The 21,704-nt window shown below is 54.2% G+C and overlaps 1 protein-coding gene and 1 long non-coding RNA gene across 4 annotated transcripts; one reads left to right on the top strand and one right to left on the bottom strand.

The window, feature by feature from the left end:
• Positions 1–166: 166 nt before the first annotated feature.
• On the bottom strand, positions 167–5,718 carry LOC121491233. The gene is made up of 3 exons (XR_005987905.1): positions 5,582–5,718; positions 4,384–4,427; positions 167–4,059 (listed from the first exon to the last, which is right to left on the bottom strand). It is a non-coding gene; the product is annotated as an uncharacterized LOC121491233 (long non-coding RNA).
• Positions 5,719–6,385: 667 nt separating this feature from the next.
• SLC66A3 (solute carrier family 66 member 3) lies at positions 6,386–20,527 on the top strand. 3 transcript variants are annotated; one of them, XM_041755867.1, is made up of 8 exons: positions 7,242–7,289; positions 8,197–8,255; positions 12,147–12,229; positions 12,331–12,400; positions 14,264–14,321; positions 16,086–16,206; positions 18,171–18,212; positions 19,522–20,527. In XM_041755867.1, exons 1-8 carry the CDS (start codon positions 7,257–7,259, stop codon positions 19,611–19,613), a joined length of 558 nt encoding a protein of 185 aa, XP_041611801.1. In that variant the 5' UTR covers positions 7,242–7,256; the 3' UTR covers positions 19,614–20,527. The 3 variants fall into 3 exon arrangements, with proteins under 3 accessions (XP_041611800.1, XP_041611802.1, XP_041611801.1); XM_041755866.1 differs by lacking the exons at positions 7,242–7,289; positions 8,197–8,255 and adding an exon at positions 6,386–6,532 and having other exon boundaries at positions 19,589–20,527; XM_041755868.1 differs by lacking the exons at positions 7,242–7,289; positions 8,197–8,255 and adding an exon at positions 6,386–6,532.
• The last annotated feature ends 1,177 nt before the right edge of the window (positions 20,528–21,704 follow it).

Here is a 21,704-nt window from a genome sequence, read left to right as displayed (position 1 = left end):
CTAGAGGACACTTTGCAGACTAAATATCAGAGGATAGGCACTAAATAGTAGGCCGAGCATCGTACCGATGTTAGATTCGCACAGCACGATCATTCTATCAAGGTTACGCAGGGCAATGTCCCCGTTCCTAAGAGGTGTATGTGGGGTAAAGTGTCACGAGGTCTGAAAGTCACCTGCAAATGGTTTGGCAACCACAAAATGTGTGCTCTATATAAATAGAAACCAAGCAAATGTGGATAAAAATGTCAACAACTGATAAACTCCGGTGAAGAGCATATATGCCTGTTCAGTGAAGTCTTGCAACCTTTCTGTAGGTTTGGGAGCCTTAAAAAAAACAAACCAGCAAACCGACAAAAATGGTGACCAGGGGACTGGCCATAACCCGTGGCCCTCCGGAGTTGACGGCTCTCCTACCGAAGAGCCAGGGTGCTGACGGAACGGGTCAGCGCTCGACCCCACATTCCCCAGGGAGATGTTACGTGGCCAGCTCCGGTGGGGTCAGGCTCCTGTGACAGGCTGTCACCCAGGTAACTGTGTAGACGGAGAAGAAGCAGAGTTCCTCCGGATGGGGACACGTGTTAGGGGCCGGAGAGATATCCCAGAGGGTGTGCACCGCAGAACCCCCATCCCGGCAACTCCCCACCCTCCTGAGGATACAGGGGAGCCCCAAAGCTCGGCCAGACAGTCGGATGGGCCAACATCCTAGGGGGTGTTCCGGCTGGCACAGGGGGGCTGGGACTCCCCACCTCCCCGCAGAGCCTGTCCTTGACTCCTCCTTGGGCAACTGGCTCCTCACAATTTCAGGAGCAAGGCCGGTGGCCACAAACCCCCAAAACACTCTGCTCATTTGCACTCAGTCAGGAACTACCATATATTAGACGCCTACTGTGTACCTCTCAGTACATTTATGAGGTGGGTATGACTCCCCTCATTTTAAAATGAAGAAATTGAGGCCTAGGCAAGTGAAGGGCTTGCTCATCTCACGCTGGGAAGACAGCAGAGGTTTGCAAGGCACCTGAGCCCCACACCCACATTAGCCACATCAGAGGCTGCATGCAAAGCAGCATGGGAGAGGCTTAGAAATCCTCTTCCCACAACCCTGCCTCAGCTGGCTCACTCCCAGACCAGGCGGCTTCTGTCCTTGGCCTGGAGATTGTTTGTCCCACACCACAGAGGACAGCTCTGTCTTACAGGGGTCCCTCAGGCAGGGAGCACTGCCAGGAGAGTGGGGGCAGGCTGGGCCCCACGCTGGAGCCACTCTCTCCTCTAGCTGTTTCTGGGGACCCCGGAGGGAGGGCGATCCGATGGGAGGGAGAAGAGGGAGCCACAGCCCCTCGGTGGGGCCAGCAACTTCCAACGTGGACCACACAGAATGGGAAAGGCCTTCCTGCTTCAGCAGATAAGTGGGACGCCACAATGAAAGCGAAACACCTGCCACGCAGCAGGCACTCCACTTCTAGATGCTTCTACCATTGTCAGTGTGCTGTTGATAAGCCTTTGATGTTTGTAAGAAAGCTCTTTACTTCCTTATTTTACCTCCTACGAGCGGTGACTGTCTGCCGATGAGCAATCTGACCAGGGCCGAGGCCAGCGTGATTCCTACTGCTCGTGTGAAAGCAAGAACAGCCTGTGCCCAAATCGTGTTATCTGAGAACTAGCAGAGTTTACCGAAACCATGGGGGAGGGGGGGGACACTCCGTCAACCGGGTAGATCCCTTTTCAGATCCTTTTTCAGATAGAAACTGAAATGACGCCTTGACATACCTGAGACTCCATCTCAAATCCAGGGAAAGCAGAAGTGCTCCCCCTGGGTGCTCCCGGGGGCCGCCTCCCCGCCCCCTTCTCTCTCAGGGCGTCCTGCTCCCTGCCTGATGCCCGGCACGCTCGTGCCCTCTTCCCTCTCCATCCTCAGCTGCTCAAGGACAGGACCCAGGACTCAAAACTGCAGGTCCATGGTCAAGTCCAGCGGAGTCCTTGTGTTCAGAGCAGCACGGCATTTTGGAAGAGGCAGGGGGACAGGGCATGGAGGTCGGGGGGTGCTCTTTGCCCTGAGATTGTCACTGACACAGCCGGGGTGGCTGTCTCTGCCAGACTTCCTGCAGCCTTGGTCCTCAGAGCCGGCCCCTGGCCCTGCAATCAGATACTCTCTTCCCCATGCCTGGGGCCCGGGGCCTCTCCAGCTCCCCCATCTCCTTCCCGGGCCCCTCGAGCACTGGGAGCCCAGTCTGAGTGACAGAGTCCTCAGAGCACTAAGGGATAAGAGGTGGGAAACCAGCTAGGAGCTGCTTCAGTCCAAAGTACCCCAGACCCTGGTGGCTTTGCCCTGCAGTCATTGTGTCGTGCTCTGAGGACACGGTCATGTGAAGTCACTGGCTGTGACAGCGGACCAACAATGAGGCTGGCTGTAGCAGATGCCCTGGCAGTTGGGCTTCTCATGTGACCTAGTTCCTACCAAGGAGGAGCACCCCCAGGAGGCTCAGAAGGCAGAAGGCGCCACCCTTCAGAAGGCAGGACCCTTCCAGAAGGACAGAGAGACAGGAACACGGGTCCTTCTGGGACAGCTGGGCCTTGATGGCTTGCGGCAGGCTCCGGCTTCAAGAGCAGCGGGCAGCTGTGGTGGCAGCTTCCTGCGGTGGTGGACACGGCACAGCAGCTCCCCTCCCAGGGCGATTCTTCAGGGAGCCTTCTGCTCCTCAGAGACTCTTCCTACTACCTGCTTCCTCGTCCTTAAGCTGCTCAACACCGGGTGATCATAACTAAGCTAACTAAAGAGGAGGATTGTGTGGTCTGTCCCTAGACCTTCACCGTCACACTCTTCTTGGCAGAGAACTTCCAGAGCCCCTCAAAGTTCCAGAACATTCTGTCGTCTCCTGGGACCCTGGCTAGGAGGCTCGCCCAGACTCATTTTGAATTTTCCATAGTGAGCAACCTCACAAGCATGCAATTCTGTGACCCAAAGGAAAGTTATATTGAGCTTTTTGTTCCAAAGTCTGTGGTGGTAGTGAGGGTGGTCTGCTGTTGACGCCACCTGGTTTTTGTAAGACGATGCAACAGGGTACTCAGTGCAGCTAACAGTGAAGAAGACCATCCTGCACTTGCCATTTTGATGATTAGCTGCGTTTTTTCTTTTTTAAGAAAAATCCCCCGAGTCAATACAGCTATTATTGCATCTTTAAACTATCACAAATAAGTCTAAAAAAAAATCATCCAGCATCCTGCTGCTTCTGTAGCTGGACAGCTTAGATCTTACCTACCCGTCAGCCTGCTGAACCGTTCCCTTTTCAGAAACATAGATAGCACCCGCGGATTTTCTGATAGCCGTGTTTTTAGCAGTTGCAGCTTGCTGAATCAAAGCAGTTGAATTTGATACAAGTTCAAGGTCATTTCCTTCAAGAATTAACTCCTCTCTGGGCTTGAGATTCAGAACAAGCAACACCTGGCCTCAACCAAGCCTTTGCAGATGTATTTTTTCACCCGAGAAATTTCGGATTTCGAGAAGAGAACCCTTCTCCTAGATAACAACGTTAATGGGGAAGTGAGCATACACTTCCTCGGTCACCTCATCTTGTACCGGAAGCCCAGAGTAACACCCTCGATCACCTTCTGCACACGACTACAGTTGACTACAGTTGGTGCAGACAGTAGCCAGTTCTCTTCTGGTTCCCACCATTTGTCAACTCGGAGCCTCTTGTTCTCCTTTCCAAGGAGACTAGTTCTATGCTGATGTGATTGAAGTCCCTTGGCAGGGTTCCTGTGGGGCCCTTCACGCTAGCAGCGCGTCCCTGCAGAGCAGGGTCGACATTTCCTTGACTGTCCAAAGCCTGATTGCTGAGAATGGTCTTTGTTCTCGCAGCAGATGTGGCAAAGAGCAGATCAGCCACATTTTAAATCGATGTCAGGGAATGGCATTTTAACCTGACTGCGGTCCATTAGGCACGTAGCAGAAGTTTGGCCAAGAGAATCAGTATTTATGAAGGTGTCCCACAGGGAGTGCAGTCAACCTCTGTAGGTCCTGGAGCCAGTGCTTCTCAAGTTGGTGTGCCTCCAAATCCGGGGGTTCTGTTAGAAGGAAGCATGCGTATGTGTGACATATATCATATATATCATGTATTTGGATATATACAGAGAATTAAGAATATATATATTATGGACTAAATTATGTCCCCCACCCCTAAATTCACATGTGGAAGCACTAATCCTCAGTGTGACTGTATTTGGAGATAGGACTTTTGAAGAGGTAATTGGGGTCATATGGGTGGAGGCCTAGCCCGATAGAACTGGTGCCCTTATCAGAAGAAAGACACCAGGGCCAGGGATGTGCACACACAAAGAAAAGGCCAAGAGAGGACAGAGGAAGAAGACAGCCGGGGAGAGGGGTCTCACCAGGAACCAACGTTGCCAGCACCTTCCATCTCCAGCTTCCAGAACTATGGGAAAATAAATTTGTGTTGTTTATGCCACCCAGCGTGTGGCATTTTGTTAAAGCAGCCCAAGCAGACTAATACAACACACACACACACACACACACACACACACACACACACACATGCACACACACACCCCAGCTCTGTGTCCTAAGGGGGCAGGTGCAACCGACACCTCAAAAGAACTAGGCACATGTCCTCCCAGGTCTTTGTTTCTGAACACCATGCTCTATTTATTAAAAGGATGTAAGGCTCCGTGGGCAAATGGCTGGTTCCCAGGGACGCCTGAGCCCTCGGTAACAGTCTGGGCAGGGCTCGGTCAGGGCATCGCAAGGACACCTGGCTGGCAATGCCAACGCGTGAGAGCCAACCTTGCCTCCGGGGGAGCTGGAGCCACGGAGCCACCCCTGTGGCCCTGCTTCCAGCAGCCTCCGGGGGAGTGTCCTGGGGGAACAGAGTTGGGCTCCAGGTGGTGCTGGTTGTGGGTGGGAGGAAGCTGCCCCACCTTCTGCGGCACAGACTCCTCCCCTTAAAAATGAGGGTAACAGCACTTCCTGCCTGTCTTCTCTTTGGTTTTTAAACTTTTATTGTAGAACGGTAATCTCCCATATGCCCATAACCAAGGCCCCAAACCATCAACTCACATCTAATCTCGTCTACATCCCCACCCTTCCTTCCACCCAAGCACCCATTATTTGAAGCAAATTCCAGACATATTATTATTTCATCTGGAAGTATTTCAGGATCTCTAGAAGATAAGGATGAAACACACACACACTATTTTCCTCTTAAAAGTCTCCTTCTGAACATCCTGTTTCCCTTTAGTTTTGGAAGGACTCAATACTTCTGGGGTTTGGGTTTTTTTTTGTTTGTTTGTTTTGTTTTGTTTTGTTTTTCCAGGGGAAGGGTTTTGATGGCCAGGTGAGGGCTGGAGGCGCACGGATGAGCGTGGGGCCGGCAGAAGGAAAGCCTGGGAGCCTGGCCGAGGTTCACAGTACAAGACCAGCCGCCGTGGATTCTAGCACTGAGTTTGGTGATTTTTTTTTTTCCTGCTTCGAACCTGGACTGCCCTGCGATCCCGAGAGCTTGGAGAATACACTCCATCCCTTCATTTTGTGCTCGCGTCCGTCTTACCTTCTTTGTATCACAGAACCCACCTCCTTAAAAAGCGTTCCCTCTGCAGTGCTCCAGCGCCAGACTTGTGGGGGCTTCGGGGCTAAGCCCGGCCCGGGAGGCGCCCCCCCCCCCACTGAGCGGCAGGAGACGGCAGGGAATGAGACCACCCGGAGGTCTGGCCCCCACGGACGGGCAAAGCCCGTGTCCCCAGGTAAAGCGAGGAGGACGCACGTCTGCCAAGTTGGGTCGCTAAGGTCCTTGCAAGCTTCCATCTCTGCAACGCTCAGTGAGAAGAACAAAGAAAGAAAAGCGCTTGGGAAGTGAAAAATCCCCACAGAGCGGTGCACACCCCCGCGAAGGGGTTCAGCCCGGACCCACGCAACCGCCGGGAGGGCGGGACTGTCTGGGGTCTCCCGGCAGCTCCGCACCCCGCGAGCACCGCCCGGCGGAGCCGCAGCCCCGGGGCAGGGGGCGGGGCCCGGGAGGGGCGGGGCCCGGGAGGGGCGGGGCCCGGGAGGGGCGGGGCCCGGGAGGGGCGGACCCAGCCCTCGGAGGACCGCGGCGTGGAGGGGGGCGGGGGGCGCGGGGCGGGGCTGCGGGCGGCGGAGCGCACCCGGGACCCTGAGGACTCGGGAGGAGCCGGGGAGGGGTCGGGGCGCCGGCGGGGCGGGGCGGAGATCCCGGCGGGGCGCGGTCCCCTACGGGGCGGGCCGCGGCTCGGGCCGTGGGCGGGGGCGCCCGGGGAAGGCGGAAGGCCTCGGCGCCCCCGGCGGCCCGGCGCAGAGCCGCTTCCTTCCCGCCGCCGCGGCGCCCCCGCCGAGTCCCCGAGCCCCGAGCCCCGCGGGCGCCATGCGGGAGCCGCTGCTGCTGTTCTGCAACTGGAGCACCCTGGGCGTGTGCGCGGCGCTCAAGCTGCCGCAGATCTCCGCGGTGCTGGCGGCGCGCAGCTCGCGGGGCATCAGCCTCCCGAGCCTACTTCTGGAGCTGGCGGGGTAAGGCCGGGCGGCTGCCCTCCCCCTGCGCTCTGCGGCCGCGGGACGCACTGTCCGGGGCGCTCACCTCCCCTGGCGAGTCGCTGCTCCCCGCGCCGACGGCGCACGCCCATTCTACAGGTGCGGAGACCGACGCCCGGCGGTACCGCCACCCCGCCCGGCACCCACAGCCCAACCCCGCGGCCCCGGGCGGGGCCGTTTGCACCCGGGGGCGCCGTGACCCACATGGTCCCGGAGCGCCCCGCCGCCACCCCTTCTCTCGGGTCTCGGCTTCCTCGCGCGCAAAATGAGGGGTTGGGCTAGAAATTCTACGGGTCCTCTGGCTTTTAGAAGTTACCCGTGGGGGGAGGGGGACCCCGAGGACGGAGGGCTCTCTGGAGGGGGAGGAGGGGGGAGGGGGGAGGCGGAAGGGGGTAGGAGGAGGGGGGAGGGGGGAGGGGGGGAGGAGGAGGAGGGAGGGGGATGAGGGAGGAGGGAGGGGGAGGAGGGAGGAGGAGGGAGGGGGAGGAGGGAGGGGAGGAGGGAGGGGGAGGGGAGGGGGGAGGAGGAGGGAGGGAGGAGGGAGGGGAGGAGGGAGAGGGAGGGGGAGGAGGGAGGGGGAGGGGGGAGGGGGAGGGAGGAGGGAGAGGGGAGGAGGACTTGCGTGGGCCGCGGCCAGCCAGAGAGGAGCCAGGGCGGCTCGTCCGTGAGAAATCCGGGGTGGGGGCCCTGACCAGGTTTGGAGATGCGAACGCGAAGAGCGGAGCTGCAGATCCCGGTTGGGAAGCCTGGAAGGGGCGGGCGAGCGGGCAGCGGGGACCCGGGAGCCCGGCGCGCCCCTGCGCCCCTGCGCCCCTGCGCCCCCGGCGAGCCGCCGCCGCTCTCACCCCGCGACTGCGCGCCCTGGACGGGGCCGCCGGCCGCGTGACCCCGGGGCTCCGGGGCTGGAAAGAAGCCGGGGCCGGGGAGGGAGAAAGAGACCTCGGGGCTGGGAGAGGCGGGGTCCTAACCCGGGCGCGCCCGTCTGGAGCTGGGCCGCTGGCGGGAGTGGGACCCCCGGCGGGCTTGGGGCGACCCCCGACACGGGGCCCCGGGCTGGACAGCGGGATCGGCGAGGCCTCCACCGCGCGGGCTCGGGGCGCTGAGGGGGTCCAGGGGGCGCCGACGGCCCGGACGGGGCCTGAGGCTCGGGAGGCGGGGCCGGCGGGGTGCGGGGTGCGGGGTGGGGGGGAGCCCAAGAGCGCCCGCCGCCCGCCGGAGGGGAGGGCCGGGAGCCTGCCCACGTTCCTGCGCCTGCCCCTGCCCACGTTCCTGCGCCTGCCCCTGCCCACGTTCCTGCGCCTGCCCCTGCCCACGTTCCTGCGCCTGCCCCTGCCCACGTTCCTGCGCCTGCCCCTGCCCGTCGGCAGAAGCCGCCCTTGGGGCAGGAGGGGCCGGCGTGGGGGGGTCGGGGCGCAGGGGGCGGCGCGGGGGGCTTCGTGGAGGCGGGGGCCGGGCGCCCAGGCTGCGTCCAGGCCCGGCCTCCGCCGCCATCCCCCCGCCCGGCCCAGCTGGAAGTGATCTGGGCTCCCTGGGCTGGGTCCCTGGGTTTCCTGTCCACCTCCGGCCACACTGTATCTTAGTGGTTCCATGTCCAGAGCTGGGCCTGTGTGCAGACGCTGAGCACTGCCTTACTCAATCCTCAGGACACCCCGGGAGGAAGACTGTGTTCACCCGTAGACAGTAGGAACCTGGGGCCTAGAAGGTGAAGCATCACATCCAAGTTCCCCCGCAGCAGCAGGGCCCTCGGGGTCACCTGGCCCTGCCTCTCTCCCTTGCCATGCCTGCCCTCCCACCGTCTCCACGCTCACTGGGTTTGGCTGCTTTCTAGGCTCATCTCCCATATTGTGGGTGGGGGAAAGGGTTGGCACACCCTGCCCTCCTCTCCCTTTCCTTCCCCAGCCGCCTCTGGTGAGAGCCAGCTAGGAGCGGGTGCTGGGGGCAGTGCCTCCCAGTGACTGTCCCCAGTGAGCCCTGCCTGCCTGCCTACTCGGGGCAGGGCGGCCTCCAGAAGCCCCCCAGAAAGAATCCTGAGGGGTCCCCATGGAGGAAGGGGGGAGGGGGAAGAAGGACCCTTCATCTCCTGGGAAGTAGAAGCCATAACAACCCCTCAGAGGACATGCACCCTCCTTGGATCCTGATCTCAGCAAATTAATTCTAAAAAACCAATTTTTTAAAGAATTGGGCCCATAAGGACATAAGCCATACCTTAATGATACCGGAAAATGACCTTTAATGTGGGTTGGTGTGAAGCAGCAAGAAAATGCCTTTGTTTTAGAAGTGCCTCCTGAAGCGTGCACCTTGCACCCTTCAGCAAAGAGAAGGAAGGGAAGTGACGTAGGTGAACGTAGCAAAGTATTATTTGTTGAAGCTGGTGCTGGGTACCTGGGCTCATTATGCTGGGGTTTTTTTTCCAGTTTATGTCTGTGTTTCAAAGTTTTTACAATTTAGGGGCGCCGAGGTGGCTCAGTTGGTTGAGCGTCCTACTCTTGATTTCGGCTCAGGTCATGATCTCAGGGTCGTGGGATCGAGCCCCAGGTTGAGCTCCATACTGGATGTGGAACCTGCCTAAGATTCTCTCCTTTCTTGTGCCCCACCTCCAGCTCTTGCTCTCTCCTTTTCATAAAAAAGAAAAAAAAGAACTCAGAGTTTCTTCAATTTGCAAAAACACCCACCCGATTCCTTCCTTGTTTCATGCACCCGTGGAGGGGACAGGGGACCCCAGACCAGGCCATGGGGCAAGCACATCCGCCTTCAGAGCCCCTCAGGTCTCTGAAGAGAATAAATAATCGCCTGTTTGGAGCAGTTTCCTAATTCAGGTGACTGGGGAGCCCGTGGTCTGCCCTGGAGGGGGTGGTGGGGAGGGAGTCACCTGCCCTCTTCAGGGAGAAGAGGTGGCCGCAGGACGGAGAGGGCTCTCCAGGCAGGGGGCTCCGGGAGAAGCCTGTGGGCCGGACTAGGTGACACTTTTAAGGCACCCACGTGAGCTAGGGATGCGGTTACCCCTGCTCCCCAGGTGGGAAGCCGGGGCAGGGAGAGGTTAGGTCCCCATCGCGGGGATTGGGAGCCCAGTGGCTGTGCCCGGAGTGTTAGTTCTTACCCCGCACTGGACAGGAGGCTCCACATTTAGCAAGGGGCCGACTGCGGCCGCTCTGAGGAGGAGGCCAGGCAGGTGGGGCAGGTGGGGCAGGTGAGGGGCAGGTGGCGGGGGCAGGAAGCACTGGCTGGGGTCCCACAGCATCTGTTGCGGGAGGGAGCCCAGATAGGACCCCAGGCCGACTGTGGGAAACGCTCCGTGCCGGGAGGCTGCTGTTTCACCGTTGCTGGCACAGGTGTCTGGGTGTCCCGGGGAGGTTCCCGGTAGGGAGGCAGTGGGGCGCAGGCTGGCAGAGGCTGTGCTGGGCACCTCCCAGCCTAGCAGCACCTGCAGAGGCTGCCTCCACTTCCTCTTGAGACGGGGCTCTTCCCCCACTCAGAGCACCCGTGCCTCACTCAGCTCCTCCGCCACCCCTCCTCCGGGCATCCTCCTGCCCTGGAACCTTCCACGGCTGGGCTTTCAGACAGGGCAGCCTGGGTGGGGGACCTGCTTCCCCCCCAGGCCCAGCAGGCTGCCTTCTAGGCTCTTGGGTGCCCCGGCCTCTGGGTAAGATTCCCTTAGAAAAGCCTTCACTCCAAATCCCGGTTCTGCTCCCGACTCCTGAGTTGCTGCCTCTGTGGGTACGTGTGTGGTTTTTGTTCAGACCTCTAGGTTATGTGCGGAGGAGAGAACCTCAAGTCACTCCATGGAGCGGACCAGGAATTTTAACAGATTTGTGGGGCTGGGGGTCAGACATCACTGGGCGTGACTGTAATGAGCATTCAAGCATTCAACTGTTTTTCCCCCCTCTGTTGTGCCTTTTATTCCCATGACATATTCATTCCATAACCGGAAGCCTGTATCTAAATTATTTTTTAAATTTTTTTCTTTATTTTTTAAATATCTTTTTTATTTAAATTCAATTTACCAACATATAGTTGGCATATATATAAAACATAAAACATATAAAAACATATAGTTTTTAATTAAAAGCAACATTAAAAATAAAAGGACACTTACGACCCTCAGGCCACAGAAGTGATAGACGGTTGACCTTGAACGTTTGGGTCCCACTGGGAGAGCATTGCAGCCTGGCAGCTGGGCCTCCCTGGGAATGCCCCAGGCTGGGTGGACCGGGGGTGGGGGGGGGAGCACCCCACTGGAATCAGGAAATTTAGCCTCTGGTCTTTGTCTTTTCCCTGAGTTGTCCTATGACTTTGGCTTCTGGGGCCTCAGTTTCCCGAGGTGGTCTGTAAGATGTGGAGGACAGTGTGGATGATCCTGGGCAGTGGTCTCGGTTCCGACGTCCCAGGGTCTCACGCCTCTCCTGAAGGTCACTGGCTGCATTTGGGAGGTGTGTCCTCCATGACGTGGGTGCGGGCGGCCCAGACTGCAGAGCCTGCTCGTATCCCTGCTGGTCATTCATTCAGCAGGGTCTGCTCCAAGGCTTGCTGTGTTCCGCTCTGCAGAGGTGGGTGGGCTGCAGCTGCCCCCCCTTCCCTGGGCTGCCCTGCAGAGGTGAACAGAGGGGTGCTGTTCTGGAGGCCTGGCAGGACTGGAAGCCATGCAGGGGGGCAGGGGCCAGGAGGAGCACCTGCTTGGCCCCTGAAGCCCAGAGGTGACCAGCCGCAAAGCCAGATTGCTGGAGGGCAGCAGGGCTTTGGGGTCCCTGGGAAGAGGACAACTAGGGAGGCCCAGGCCTAGGGAGACCCACACCCCCCGGGAGACGCCAGCCTCCCACCTCACCGCCAGCTCAGCCAAGAAGTGTCTGCTAGGTTGGAAACAGGATGGGGGGCACAGGCTCCCCAGCCCTCTTCCTGGCTGAGGAAATGATGAGGGAGGGCAGCTCTGGTTTACCTGGGGAGACAACCCGGGTGATGGCACAGGTGACTCCAAGAGGACCTGGGGGAGTTAGGTTCTTGGGGACCTGACTGGTGGGGTCCTGGGGTCCTTTCCCCCACGTCCCCAGCCTCTCAGAGCTAGAATTTTCTTCAGGAACTGATGGCTGCTCTTCCCTGACTGGGCCGCACTCTGGAAGGCCGCAGGGATCACCCAGGTGGTTGGTTGGCTTCAGAACTCCTCAGCTCCGGGCTGCACCCCACCCCACCCGGCCCCTCATGAGCGCCCGCCCCCGGATGTCTGTCTTGGCCTGTGTGGCTTCTGGTGTGCGGCCTTCTGAGGGGCTGCCCGGCACCCTAGCTTTGGAGACAGGCCAGCGGGGGGGCCGGAAGCCCCGTCTCTTCCAGCCTGGTCTGCAGCCTGCCCTCTGCAAGGGGGACTTGACACTGTGCGTAGTATGCCCGGCTCCCGCCAGGACTGGGCCTGTGAAATCACCAGTCCACCCTTCGTGTTTGAAATCTCCCCTCTTGGCATCTGCAGGCTCTGCCCGCTGCTTCCAGGATTTTGCAAGCCATCCTGTGCTCTGGAGTGCTCCTGGGTGCTCCCGGGTGCTCCGGGCCCTGTCCCCCCCATGCCGGCTGCCGGGTCAGTGGGGCTCAGGCTTGCCCTCTCTCTCCCCAGCTTCCTGGTGTTTCTCCGGTACCTGTGTTACTATGAGTACCCGCTGCTCACCTACCTGGAGTACCCCATTCTCATCGCACAAGGTAACGGAGCCCCTGGACGCCCGTGTCCCCTGTCCCCCCTGGGCCGGGCTGGCAGCAGCCCTTGCACCCTGTCCTGCCTCACCCCAGCCTTTCTCTTTCAGACGTCCTCCTTCTGCTCTGTGTCTTCCACTTCAACGGGAACGTGAAAGGGGCAGCGCCCTACCTCGCCCTGTATCCTTCAGCATCCAGGGATCAGATGGGACCGGGGTGGTACTTGCTCGCAATGTGTGCTGCTTATCAGATAGATGTTCTTTGGGTTAACCTAAAAAAGATCCCAAATGCAGGACTCCATGGGAGGGAAGATACCTCTGCAACCTAGAGGTGCTCTAGGGCAGTCCCTCCCTGTGGCCTCCCTTCCAAGACCAGGGTGCCAGCGGGGCTCCAGCCAGCCAAGTGGCTTGTAGACCTAGCACCTCCCTGCTGGCGTGCTGAGCGGTGGAGGCACCCTGCTAGGGTGACCTCGTCCAGATTTATCCTTTAGGGGAAGGGAGACATTTCTTCTTCCCTAAAAACATCCCCAGAGTACTTGAAGTCCCAGTAATGGGACTATCTGTCACTAGCACGGTGCCCCTAAGGCACCAGGTAGGCTGCTTGCTACTGCCTGTCTGTGTGCGAGCGTGGGTTCTCGAAGGCTTTGTTCAAAGTGAAAACTATGCCCAAGACGTCAGAAGGGTCCTGGTGGGGATCCGGCCGTGACACAGACGTGTGCCCACTCACGCAGCATCTTCTGTGAACAAGGGCCTGGCTTTCGTTTCAGCCCTCTCTAAAAATTCGGTTATCTTGTTGAATTCACATTGCTGAAAAAGCCACGAAAGCCTTTTGAGTGGCAGCCACTTAATCCTGCCGCATCTGTGAAATGGCCTGAGCTGATTATCATACATCTTCAGGGTGGAGGAGGGAGGAGGGTACAGTGAATTTTTAACAGTGAAATTTTTCTTAGCAAAAGTGTGTCCCAAATACTCCACGGGACATACTTGTACTGAAAGATATTTTTATTAATCTAAAATTCAAATTTAACTGGGTGTCCTGTTTTCTGTTTGTTTTGTTTTGTTGTTGTTGTTTTTTTTTTTTGGTAAATCAGGCAACCCCACAAAAAGGTCATCTTGAGGCACTCGGAAGTTGGCTACACCTGCTGCTCCTGGTCAAGTTTTGTGAAATGTTATGTAAAGTATCTGTTTGGAATGAACAGTATAAAATTGGGTCAAATTAGTTTAAGAAATTGAATTAGAGAGTGCTTTAAAAACAAGATTTCATCTGCCTACGTTCCAGCTGCTGTTCTGGTGTAGACCAGGTTGCTAGGAACGAGTTCTACCGACTTTTCACACAGGGCGCTGTGGCTCCCTTCATTCAAATAATGTTATGAATTATAATCACAGCAACCTGTTGGGTCCCTGTGGTGTGCCACCGGGCATTGCCGAGGTAGATGGGACAAGGAATGTTAAGGCCATTTTGCAGATAAGCAAACCAAGGCCAAAAGAAGGCAGGTGACTTGCCAAGGCCACAGCTGAGGCTCCTGGCCATTATCTCATGTGTGCGCTTGGCTAGCTGGGCTCTCTGTGCTCATAGCCTCATTGAGCTTGACAAAAATCCCCTGTCATCTCTCCCATCTCCCATGTCCCAGCATTGCTGACACCAACCGGATTTACGCTGGAGTTAGCAGGAAAGGGGGAAATCAGTGAAGAGAGTTTCACGTGGCACCAGTTTTGCAGGACATGCCTCCCCTATAATGTTGAGCTTCTCATGTAAATGCTTGACTTTTGCCATGACATTGGCGATGTCTACATGGTCGGGGATGAGGTGGGTGGAACCCCAGCAACAGTCCACAGACAGGGCTCTTGGCGGTTCTCTTCCATAATCTGCTTGTTCTTTTGAGCCATTTTTGTCTCTTCCAAATCAGACAGGCTCTAGTAGCCCCATTCCCAGGTCGGCTTGTGTGGTGGGTAAGCTCTGTGGTCCTGGTGGGAAGGCTCGGGCTGGGGGTGGGGGGGGTCGGGGCTGCCTGTGGAGCCTCTTGTCTCCCTTAGCACCGGGTAGATGTGTGGCCTCGTGGTTCGTCCTTTCCCTGCAGAAGTGGATCATAGACCTGGCCATGGTGAGTGAGTCACACCTGAGGAGAGAGTGGGCAGGGGTCTGTCCCTCCAGGTGCCGCCCCGCACTCTTTAACCTGCTGATGTTGCAGCTGTACGAAAGCATCACGGAATGAGAGCACAGACCCATCCAAATGTTTAAAGACCTTATTCTCACTTAGCTGTCTGGCAACACTGTTGACTTCCTTTTTTGGGGAGGCATAGAGAGCCAGGCTGGGGGGGTTGCCAACAGTAGTAGGATGAAGAAGTGGACATGAGTTAAAGAGCCTCTTATCAGGTTGACGATTGCGTATTGGCCACTTACTCATTATTTTTCTAACCTTTCCCCCACCCCCCCGCTATTTTTTGCCCTCCTTGGAAAAGGGTTAGCTCAGTACTCTTTTCCTTCCTTGGTTAAGGGCAAAAAAAAAAATCCCATTGTTTGAGAATAGAATTCAGAGGGTGGGTCAGGAAGCATCTGAGGCCAAGGCTTCTTTCCAGAGTGACTGGAGTGTACTTCTCCACCCAAGGGGAAAAGGAGAAGTCTTGATGGTTCCCAGTCACTGCCTGTCACGCCCCTGTTTATGAGCTTCACCCCCACCCCGACCCCCACCCCCAGCGTCTTGTCTGTGACCCTTGCCAGAAAGCGAGCTTGGCTCCATGTTCTCTCTTATGACCTATGGAGAGCAAACAGGGAGGGCTGCCCTATTAACAAGGAAGAATTTTGCCTGAATATGTCCCAAATACAGCGCAGGACATACTCATGCTAAAAATTATTCGTTGTTGGTTTGAAATTCAGATTTACCTGGGTGTCCTGTATTTTTATTTGCTAAATCTGTCCAGGCCTTGGTTATGCTCCCAAAGAGAACTACCTCATGATTCTGGAGATGGCATCTTCTCCTGGAAGACGGGTCGGTGGGGTACCCAGCAGGCCCTGTGAGGGTATCTGTGCAGCGCTGGCCATGCCCCTGACACCAGTGAACAGGGCCCCACTAGGCTTTCCTGCCACCTGACCCTCTGCCCGCCGATCCCCCCCTCCGCCCCAGCCCCCACTGGCCTGTGCCCACGCTGGCTCCTGGGTGCAGTCTCCCCACCTGGCCTCCGTCCTCGGAGCTGTCTGTGCCCAGCCCTCAGGGTGCCCTGTCCTTGGATGCGAGCGCTCGCTCCCTGCCCTTCCCTTCTCCACTGTCCTCCCGGGTCCAGGTGGCCCCCTCGGTCCCCCGCCTTTACCGTGGCCACGCTGCTTTGCACTGGAGGACGTGGTCACTGATGGGCCGCTCTGGCCCATCACTTGCCCTCCGAGCAGGGAAGTGGCGGGCTGTGAACAAGCGTGTCGCGGCAACTGGGGCTTTGTGCTTGGTCACCGCTTGCCCGACTGTGGCTTCGGAGGCACGCTCAGTCTCCGGGGCTTTGGCTTTTTTCAGCGAGGGCCTCCTGACTTACTTGCTCGTTTTTTGCTACTCTTTTCTGGCTTACCAGGTTTCTGTGGAGAGATCTGCAGCTGGCTTTATGGTCTTCCCTTGTAAGTTAGGGCCTTCTTTTGTCTTGCTGGTTTTAGGATTATTTTCTTGCTGTTTTTAGGATTTTCTTCTTTATCACTAGGATTTGCAAATTTTACTACAGTAGGTCTTGGTGTTGACCTGTTTTGTTGATTTTGATGGCATTCTCTGTGCTTCCTGGACTTGGATATCTGTTTCCTTCCCCAGATCAGGGAAGGTTTCAGCTATCATTATTTCCTCAAATAAACCTTGTACCCCCTTTTCTTATTCTGCTTTTTCTTCTGCAAACAGAATCTGAGTACTTTCATCAGCACAGCCAGCAAGTTCGCTCAGCTCCAGTGCCTGTGGAGGACCCAGGACTCGGGAGCCGTGAGTGCCCTGACCTGGAGCCTCGCGTCGTACACCTGTGCGGGTAAGAGCAAGATGCCAGCCGACCGGCGCATTTGTGGGCGTCGGGCGGTCCCCGGGGAGACCGTTACCTTCCCGTCCACCTGTCGTAGGTAGCCCCGCAAGCTTGAATCCTCTGCAGGAAGCTATTCAGGTAGAACCTGCAAGCATATGCATGTTCACAATTCTCACCTCACGCAGATTATTTTCTATCCTCTGCAAGATCCGTAGTCCGGGTGCTAAAGAAAAAAAAGTAAAAAGGACACCTTTCTCCAAAGATCTGGCCTAGTGTCAACAGTCCTCTCTTATTTGAAAAACATCAGGAGGTGGGGATCCCTGGGTGGCTCAGCGGTTTGGCGTCTGCCTTTGACCCAGGGTGCAATCCTGGAGTCCCGGGATCGAGTCCCGCGTTGGGCTGCTGGCATGGAGCCTGCTTCTCCCTCCTCCTGTGTCTCTGCCTCTCTCTCTCTATGTCTCTCATAAATAAATAAACAAACAAACAAACAAATAAATAAATAAATAAATCTTTAAAAAAAAAGAAAAACATCAGAAGGTTATGTTGAATCCACTAACTTGTTTTAAAAATGTGAATCTTAAAAAAAAATAAAAAAATAAAAATAAAAATAAAAATGTGAATGTTTATGATGTAACAGATTCCAGAAATGACAGTCATGCACTGACTTTTGAGAAAGAATATAATTTGTGTGTGTGTGTGTGTGTGTGTGTGAGGGGGTTCTGGAGCCATATTTCTTGAGGTCAAGTTCAGAATTCCATGATTTGTGTGGATTCTTGCAGGAACTACCCAAAATACATATATGCTATTTTTGGTAGAATAAATTTTTTTTTTGGTAGAATAATTTTTTAAAATTCAGAGCTATCACATTAATTAGGTTGACTACTTTTAGATATTTGCATTCTACTTTATATTTCTTCTGTGTCCTAAAGGACCAATTTCTGTCTCAGGGGTTAATGGAAGGGGGTCTTTGTGTCCCAAGTTATTTAAAATGAAGGCTTCTTGGGTTTTATTTTTAGTTTTAAAGTGTTGAAGTGTTAGGAAATGTTGAAGTAGAGATATGGTTTCTGGAATTGCTAATTAGATATATTACTTATTAGCTCTCTAATTTTATCTTCAGGTATTATCTTGAAATGCTGCATATTAGATTTTCTTGTAGGAAATCTTCAGAGCCCACATACATTTCCGTCGGTTTTGCTCGGCGCTCTGTGCTTAACAAGTACTTATACACATTGAGTAGATGACAAACTAGGGGTTAGAGCCTGATGGAAAGAAATGAACTGGTTTTAAACCTAATTTCCTAAATGCGGGACGTGTGAGGCGGAGGGTTAGGAAAGGCAGGCCTTGGGGTGCAGGCTGCGTTCTGGAACTCCCAGCTCACGTCTCCCTCGTATGTCCACCTTCACCGTGACTACAGCTTCCTGGTGTTCCCAAGGTCAAGTGCTGTCCCCGAAAAATGAATTGAATGGAACAGTTGTAGTTAGACCCTGAGGAAGATCATGCCATGCCCTTTGCTGGGCCTGGGTTTCCTTTACCTAGAACACCCCTATAAAAGAAGGGGGTGGCGTTTAGTCGTTTAAAAACATTGGTTTTTGCTTATGGGAGCCTTTCTTTAAATGAAACGTTACCAGAAGCCCCATAGGTAAATGGGATTTTCAAAATCTGCTTTTTGGGGTGGAGGACTTGGCCCACAGGATGGGAGTGGGGCTCAGTTTCTCCCTGGTTTCCCTGTGCAGCCCCCAATTACGTTCGAGACACTGCTCCTGCTCTTAGGAGCAGCTTCAGAACCACTGGGCTAGGACGTGTGGCCAGAGTTGAGCAGTTTTATAAAATCTAGTACTGACTCAGTGTTCTCTCCCCCAGAGCCGTTTTAAACCAGTTAGCGTGTATTATTCCTGTATTTAAAAATGGAGAGACGTTAGCTAAATACCAAAATGCCTTGAGCAGCAAGTTGATGCTGCTGTTTTCTTTTACAGCAAGAATAATCACCACCTTAATGACCACCAGTGATCTAACAGGTAAGCACAGTACGTTCCTTCCCACTTTCTGGAATTCTGTCCCCCGTGTGCCTCCTTCATGTGTAAATGGTCTCACGGTCCCACACATCAGCTTGCTCCGCTGTACAGGGAGGCCCGCAAGCTCGATCCCGGGGCGTCCGCCCCCACGCGCAGAACTAAGCACCTGCTTCTTGCAGCGCCCGGGATAGAGGGTGCCGCCGCCGCAGCGGGTGCAGGGGGCAGGGACGCCACCACACAGCTAGCTACGGAAGGCTGCCGGGAAATGTGTTTTGGAAGAGCAGGACAGGACAAGCACCTCGGGGTGGGGCAGGGGGGATCTGACCTAGCCAGAGGGACCTGGGGCAGCGGGTTTGAAGAGTGAGATGGGCTGGTTGGTGAGAGACGGGGAGAGGGAGCAGCCCCCGTGAAGGTCCCGAGTGGGGTACACCTGGCTCAGCCACAGAGCGAACGGGAGCTCTGGGAGGAGTGTGAGGATGGGGTCCGCTGAGCGGACAGTCATCTGACCCCCACGTCCTTGTTGATTTTTTTTAAAGGGGGAGGAGGAAAATACTTGGATGGATGCAAAAACGGATTTAGTTATTCCTTAGGCTGTTGTCTACTCCCAGGTTGGGTATCACTTGGAAAATGATCAAAACAAATGGTGTCACCTATTCTGTGAAGACTAGATATAGGTCCCTGACACGTAGACCCTTTAAATAAGCCGTATTTGAGAAATATTGCCTACAGAGCAGTGAGGTGCGTAGGCTTGTCCCTTTGCAAGGCCGTGTCTTGGGCTTAGGTACCTTCCGTCAGCTCTGAGAGAAGCATCGGAAGTATTCTGGCCACAGCACAAACTTGGGTCAGGTGGGGAAAGGGGAAGACAGGTCTGTCTCCTCCAGGGGACCTGAAGGACTCTCCCTATGGGAGGAAGAGTCCAGCTGCAATTAACCAACAAAACAAATCTACATGTTAGAAGTTTGAAAGAGTTAGAATGTTCTAGTTATACTTCGCTGTTCCTGAAAGCGATCTGGGGATAATCTTTGGAGGACGGTTTAGCTGGAATCTTACAAATGTTTTACGACCACAAGGATACGTTAAAGCTCATAAATCTTACTCCTCAGGATAGTGTTTGTCGAGTCACTTACGGTAAAGTGTTTTCCGCCCAGAAACACTTAGAACCAGAGTTGTTCAAGAGAGTTCCGAGTTTCGTTGGGCAGGCTGGGGTGTGGCTAACCGGGTTTCCACGGAGAGCAGGGAAGGAAGCAATTCTGTTTTAGGACATGAAAACAGTACGTGTTCATACAGACGTTTCCTTTTTGATTGATTTCAGTTCTTATGCGATTTGTGATCATGCTTGCTTTGAATCTGTGGGTAACCGCCACGGTACTTCGCTACAGGACGACGGTGGGAAAGGCTGAGTGATGGATGCGCGGCTCCTCCGCACAAAGTGGACTCCTAATGACTGAACCAAAGGGGAAAATAAGCTCACTGCTAAGTCAAGGTCTTCTATAAATTTAGTCAATTGTTTCAGAGACTTTGAAGCCAAAGGTATTTCAGACACAAGCCACGTGGACACCTGTTTAGAAATGCTCCCCTCCCCTCCCCTCCCTCTGCCTCAGGTGGCGGCTGGGCTCAGACCCCTGCTGGCTGGGCCCTCGGGATTAACTGTCTCTGGTTTTGAGCTTTTACAATCCTTTCCATGGCACAAGTGATCATGAATGGAGTGAGATTTTTCTCGAAGTCGGAAGTGGAATTGTAGTAAATCATTAATGTTCGCTCCCTGGGACTGTTTAATTGTAATAGAGCTTTAACAGGCTGCCCCCCCCCCCCCCCCCCCCGCATCAGAACACAAGATAGTACCTCCTTGGGCTCTAGTAAGGTAGGAGGCAAGCAAACGCTGGCCAGAGGTCATACACCAAAGTTAGTCCTTTTAACGTCATACAGTGCCTTTAAGCAGCGGGCCACGAGCTGCAGTCTCGACTTAAGAGGCAGTCCCGATGAACTTTCTGATTCAAGCAGAGTGCTGCCATTTTTAAAAGGGTCACACCTTTAAAAAAAAACAAAACAGAAACACACCTGTCCATTGACAACATAAGCAGGAAAGGGTATTGCTGGGTTCTGCCAAGTTCTTAAGGATTTCACGCTCATTATATCATATTCTAAACACGATGTTAAGATTATTGGACACAGCTTTTTACTACAAAATTTTATAAAGCCTAAAATTTAAACTCTTTTCCTTTATGATTGAATGGCATTATTGTTATATGGAATATATAAACGATGTTTATTAGAAAATGTTTTAGTTTCCTATGTAAAATAAACTCTCATATTCTGAACTCTGCTGAGTCTTAAAACTGTCAGTTTTGGGATCCCTGGGTGGCTCAGCGGTTTAGTGCCTGCCTTCAGCCCAGGGCGTGATCCCGGGGTCCCGGGATCAAGTACCACCACATCAGGCTCCCTGCATAGAGCCTGCTTCTTCCTCTGCCTATGTCTCTGCCTCTCTCTCCTCTGTGTCTTTCATGAATAAATAAATAAAATCTTAAAAAAAAAAAAAACCTCAGTTTTAATGGGATTAGTTTTTTGTTACGTAAAATGCTTTAAGGATATAAACTGTGGTCAAACATCTTAGAACTATTGCTTGGGACCAGCAGGAAGAGAAACATGGTATATACCAATAATCATTCATTCTGTAGTTTCTACAGTCATAGTTGTCTTTTTATTTTTTCAAGGATTTATTTATTTTGAGAGGGAGTTTGCAAGCAGGTGAAGGGGTACAGGGACAGGGGAAGGGAGAGAAATCTCCAGCAGTTTCCCTGCTGAGTGTGAAATCCAACTTGGGGCTTGACCTCATGATCCTGAGATCATGACCAGAGCCAAAATCAAGAGTCAGAGGCTCAAATGACTCTTGGCTCAACCAACCGAGCCACCCTCCAACTCCTGTTCCCAAGATGGAGTCAAATGCTCTACTAATTGAGCCAACCAGGCCCCCTGATAGTTGTCATTTAAAGAAAATCCAAGTGAATCTTTTTTCATATGCAATCGTAATCTAACCATTAGTATAAATAAAAATAATGTGATTTTTGAGTCCAACAAATATTTAAGTATATTTTAATTAGAACTTTATCATTGCTTAAAGAACATACTATCTTAGGTGAAGAGTTGCCCATTTTTCCTTTTTGGGACGAAAGGAAACATTTGAACTATTCCAAATATCCTACACATATTATCATATTTAATCCTACAACAATCTTGTAACGGAAGTCTCAGTTTTACAAAAGATGAAAACACTGAAGCTCAGAGTGAAAAACCTGTCTCAGATATGATAGCCAAAAAAATATCCTAAATAAGAACTCACTGATTACCAGAGAAATGCTTTCTTGAAAACCACCTCTCAGCACTCTGTGCCTTTTCCTTATCCCGGACACTCAAATGAGGTTGTTGGATTTGCATGTCCCTTAAAATACCTAAGTCAAGTCAGCAACGGACGCCTTGTTGAAATTCTATTTTGTATTT

The sequence above is a fragment of the Vulpes lagopus genome, chromosome 5 (assembly GCF_018345385.1).
Source record: "Vulpes lagopus strain Blue_001 chromosome 5, ASM1834538v1, whole genome shotgun sequence".
In the NCBI taxonomy this organism is placed as follows: Eukaryota; Metazoa; Chordata; class Mammalia; order Carnivora; family Canidae; genus Vulpes; species Vulpes lagopus.
The sequence above is the reverse complement of the archived record's forward strand: the minus strand, read 5'-3'. Positions and strand labels throughout refer to the sequence as shown.

Bases quoted from the DNA above. Each gene is read 5' to 3' on its own strand.
- SLC66A3 (XM_041755868.1), top strand. From the start codon at position 6,390: ATGCGGGAGCCGCTGCTGCTGTTCTGCAACTGGAGCACCCTGGGCGTG. The intron at 12,230-12,330 runs GTAACGGAGCCC...TTTCTCTTTCAG, and splicing joins CCCCATTCTCATCGCACAAG to ACGTCCTCCTTCTGCTCTGT. The intron at 14,322-16,085 runs GTGAGTGAGTCA...TTCTGCAAACAG, and splicing joins GGATCATAGACCTGGCCATG to AATCTGAGTACTTTCATCAG.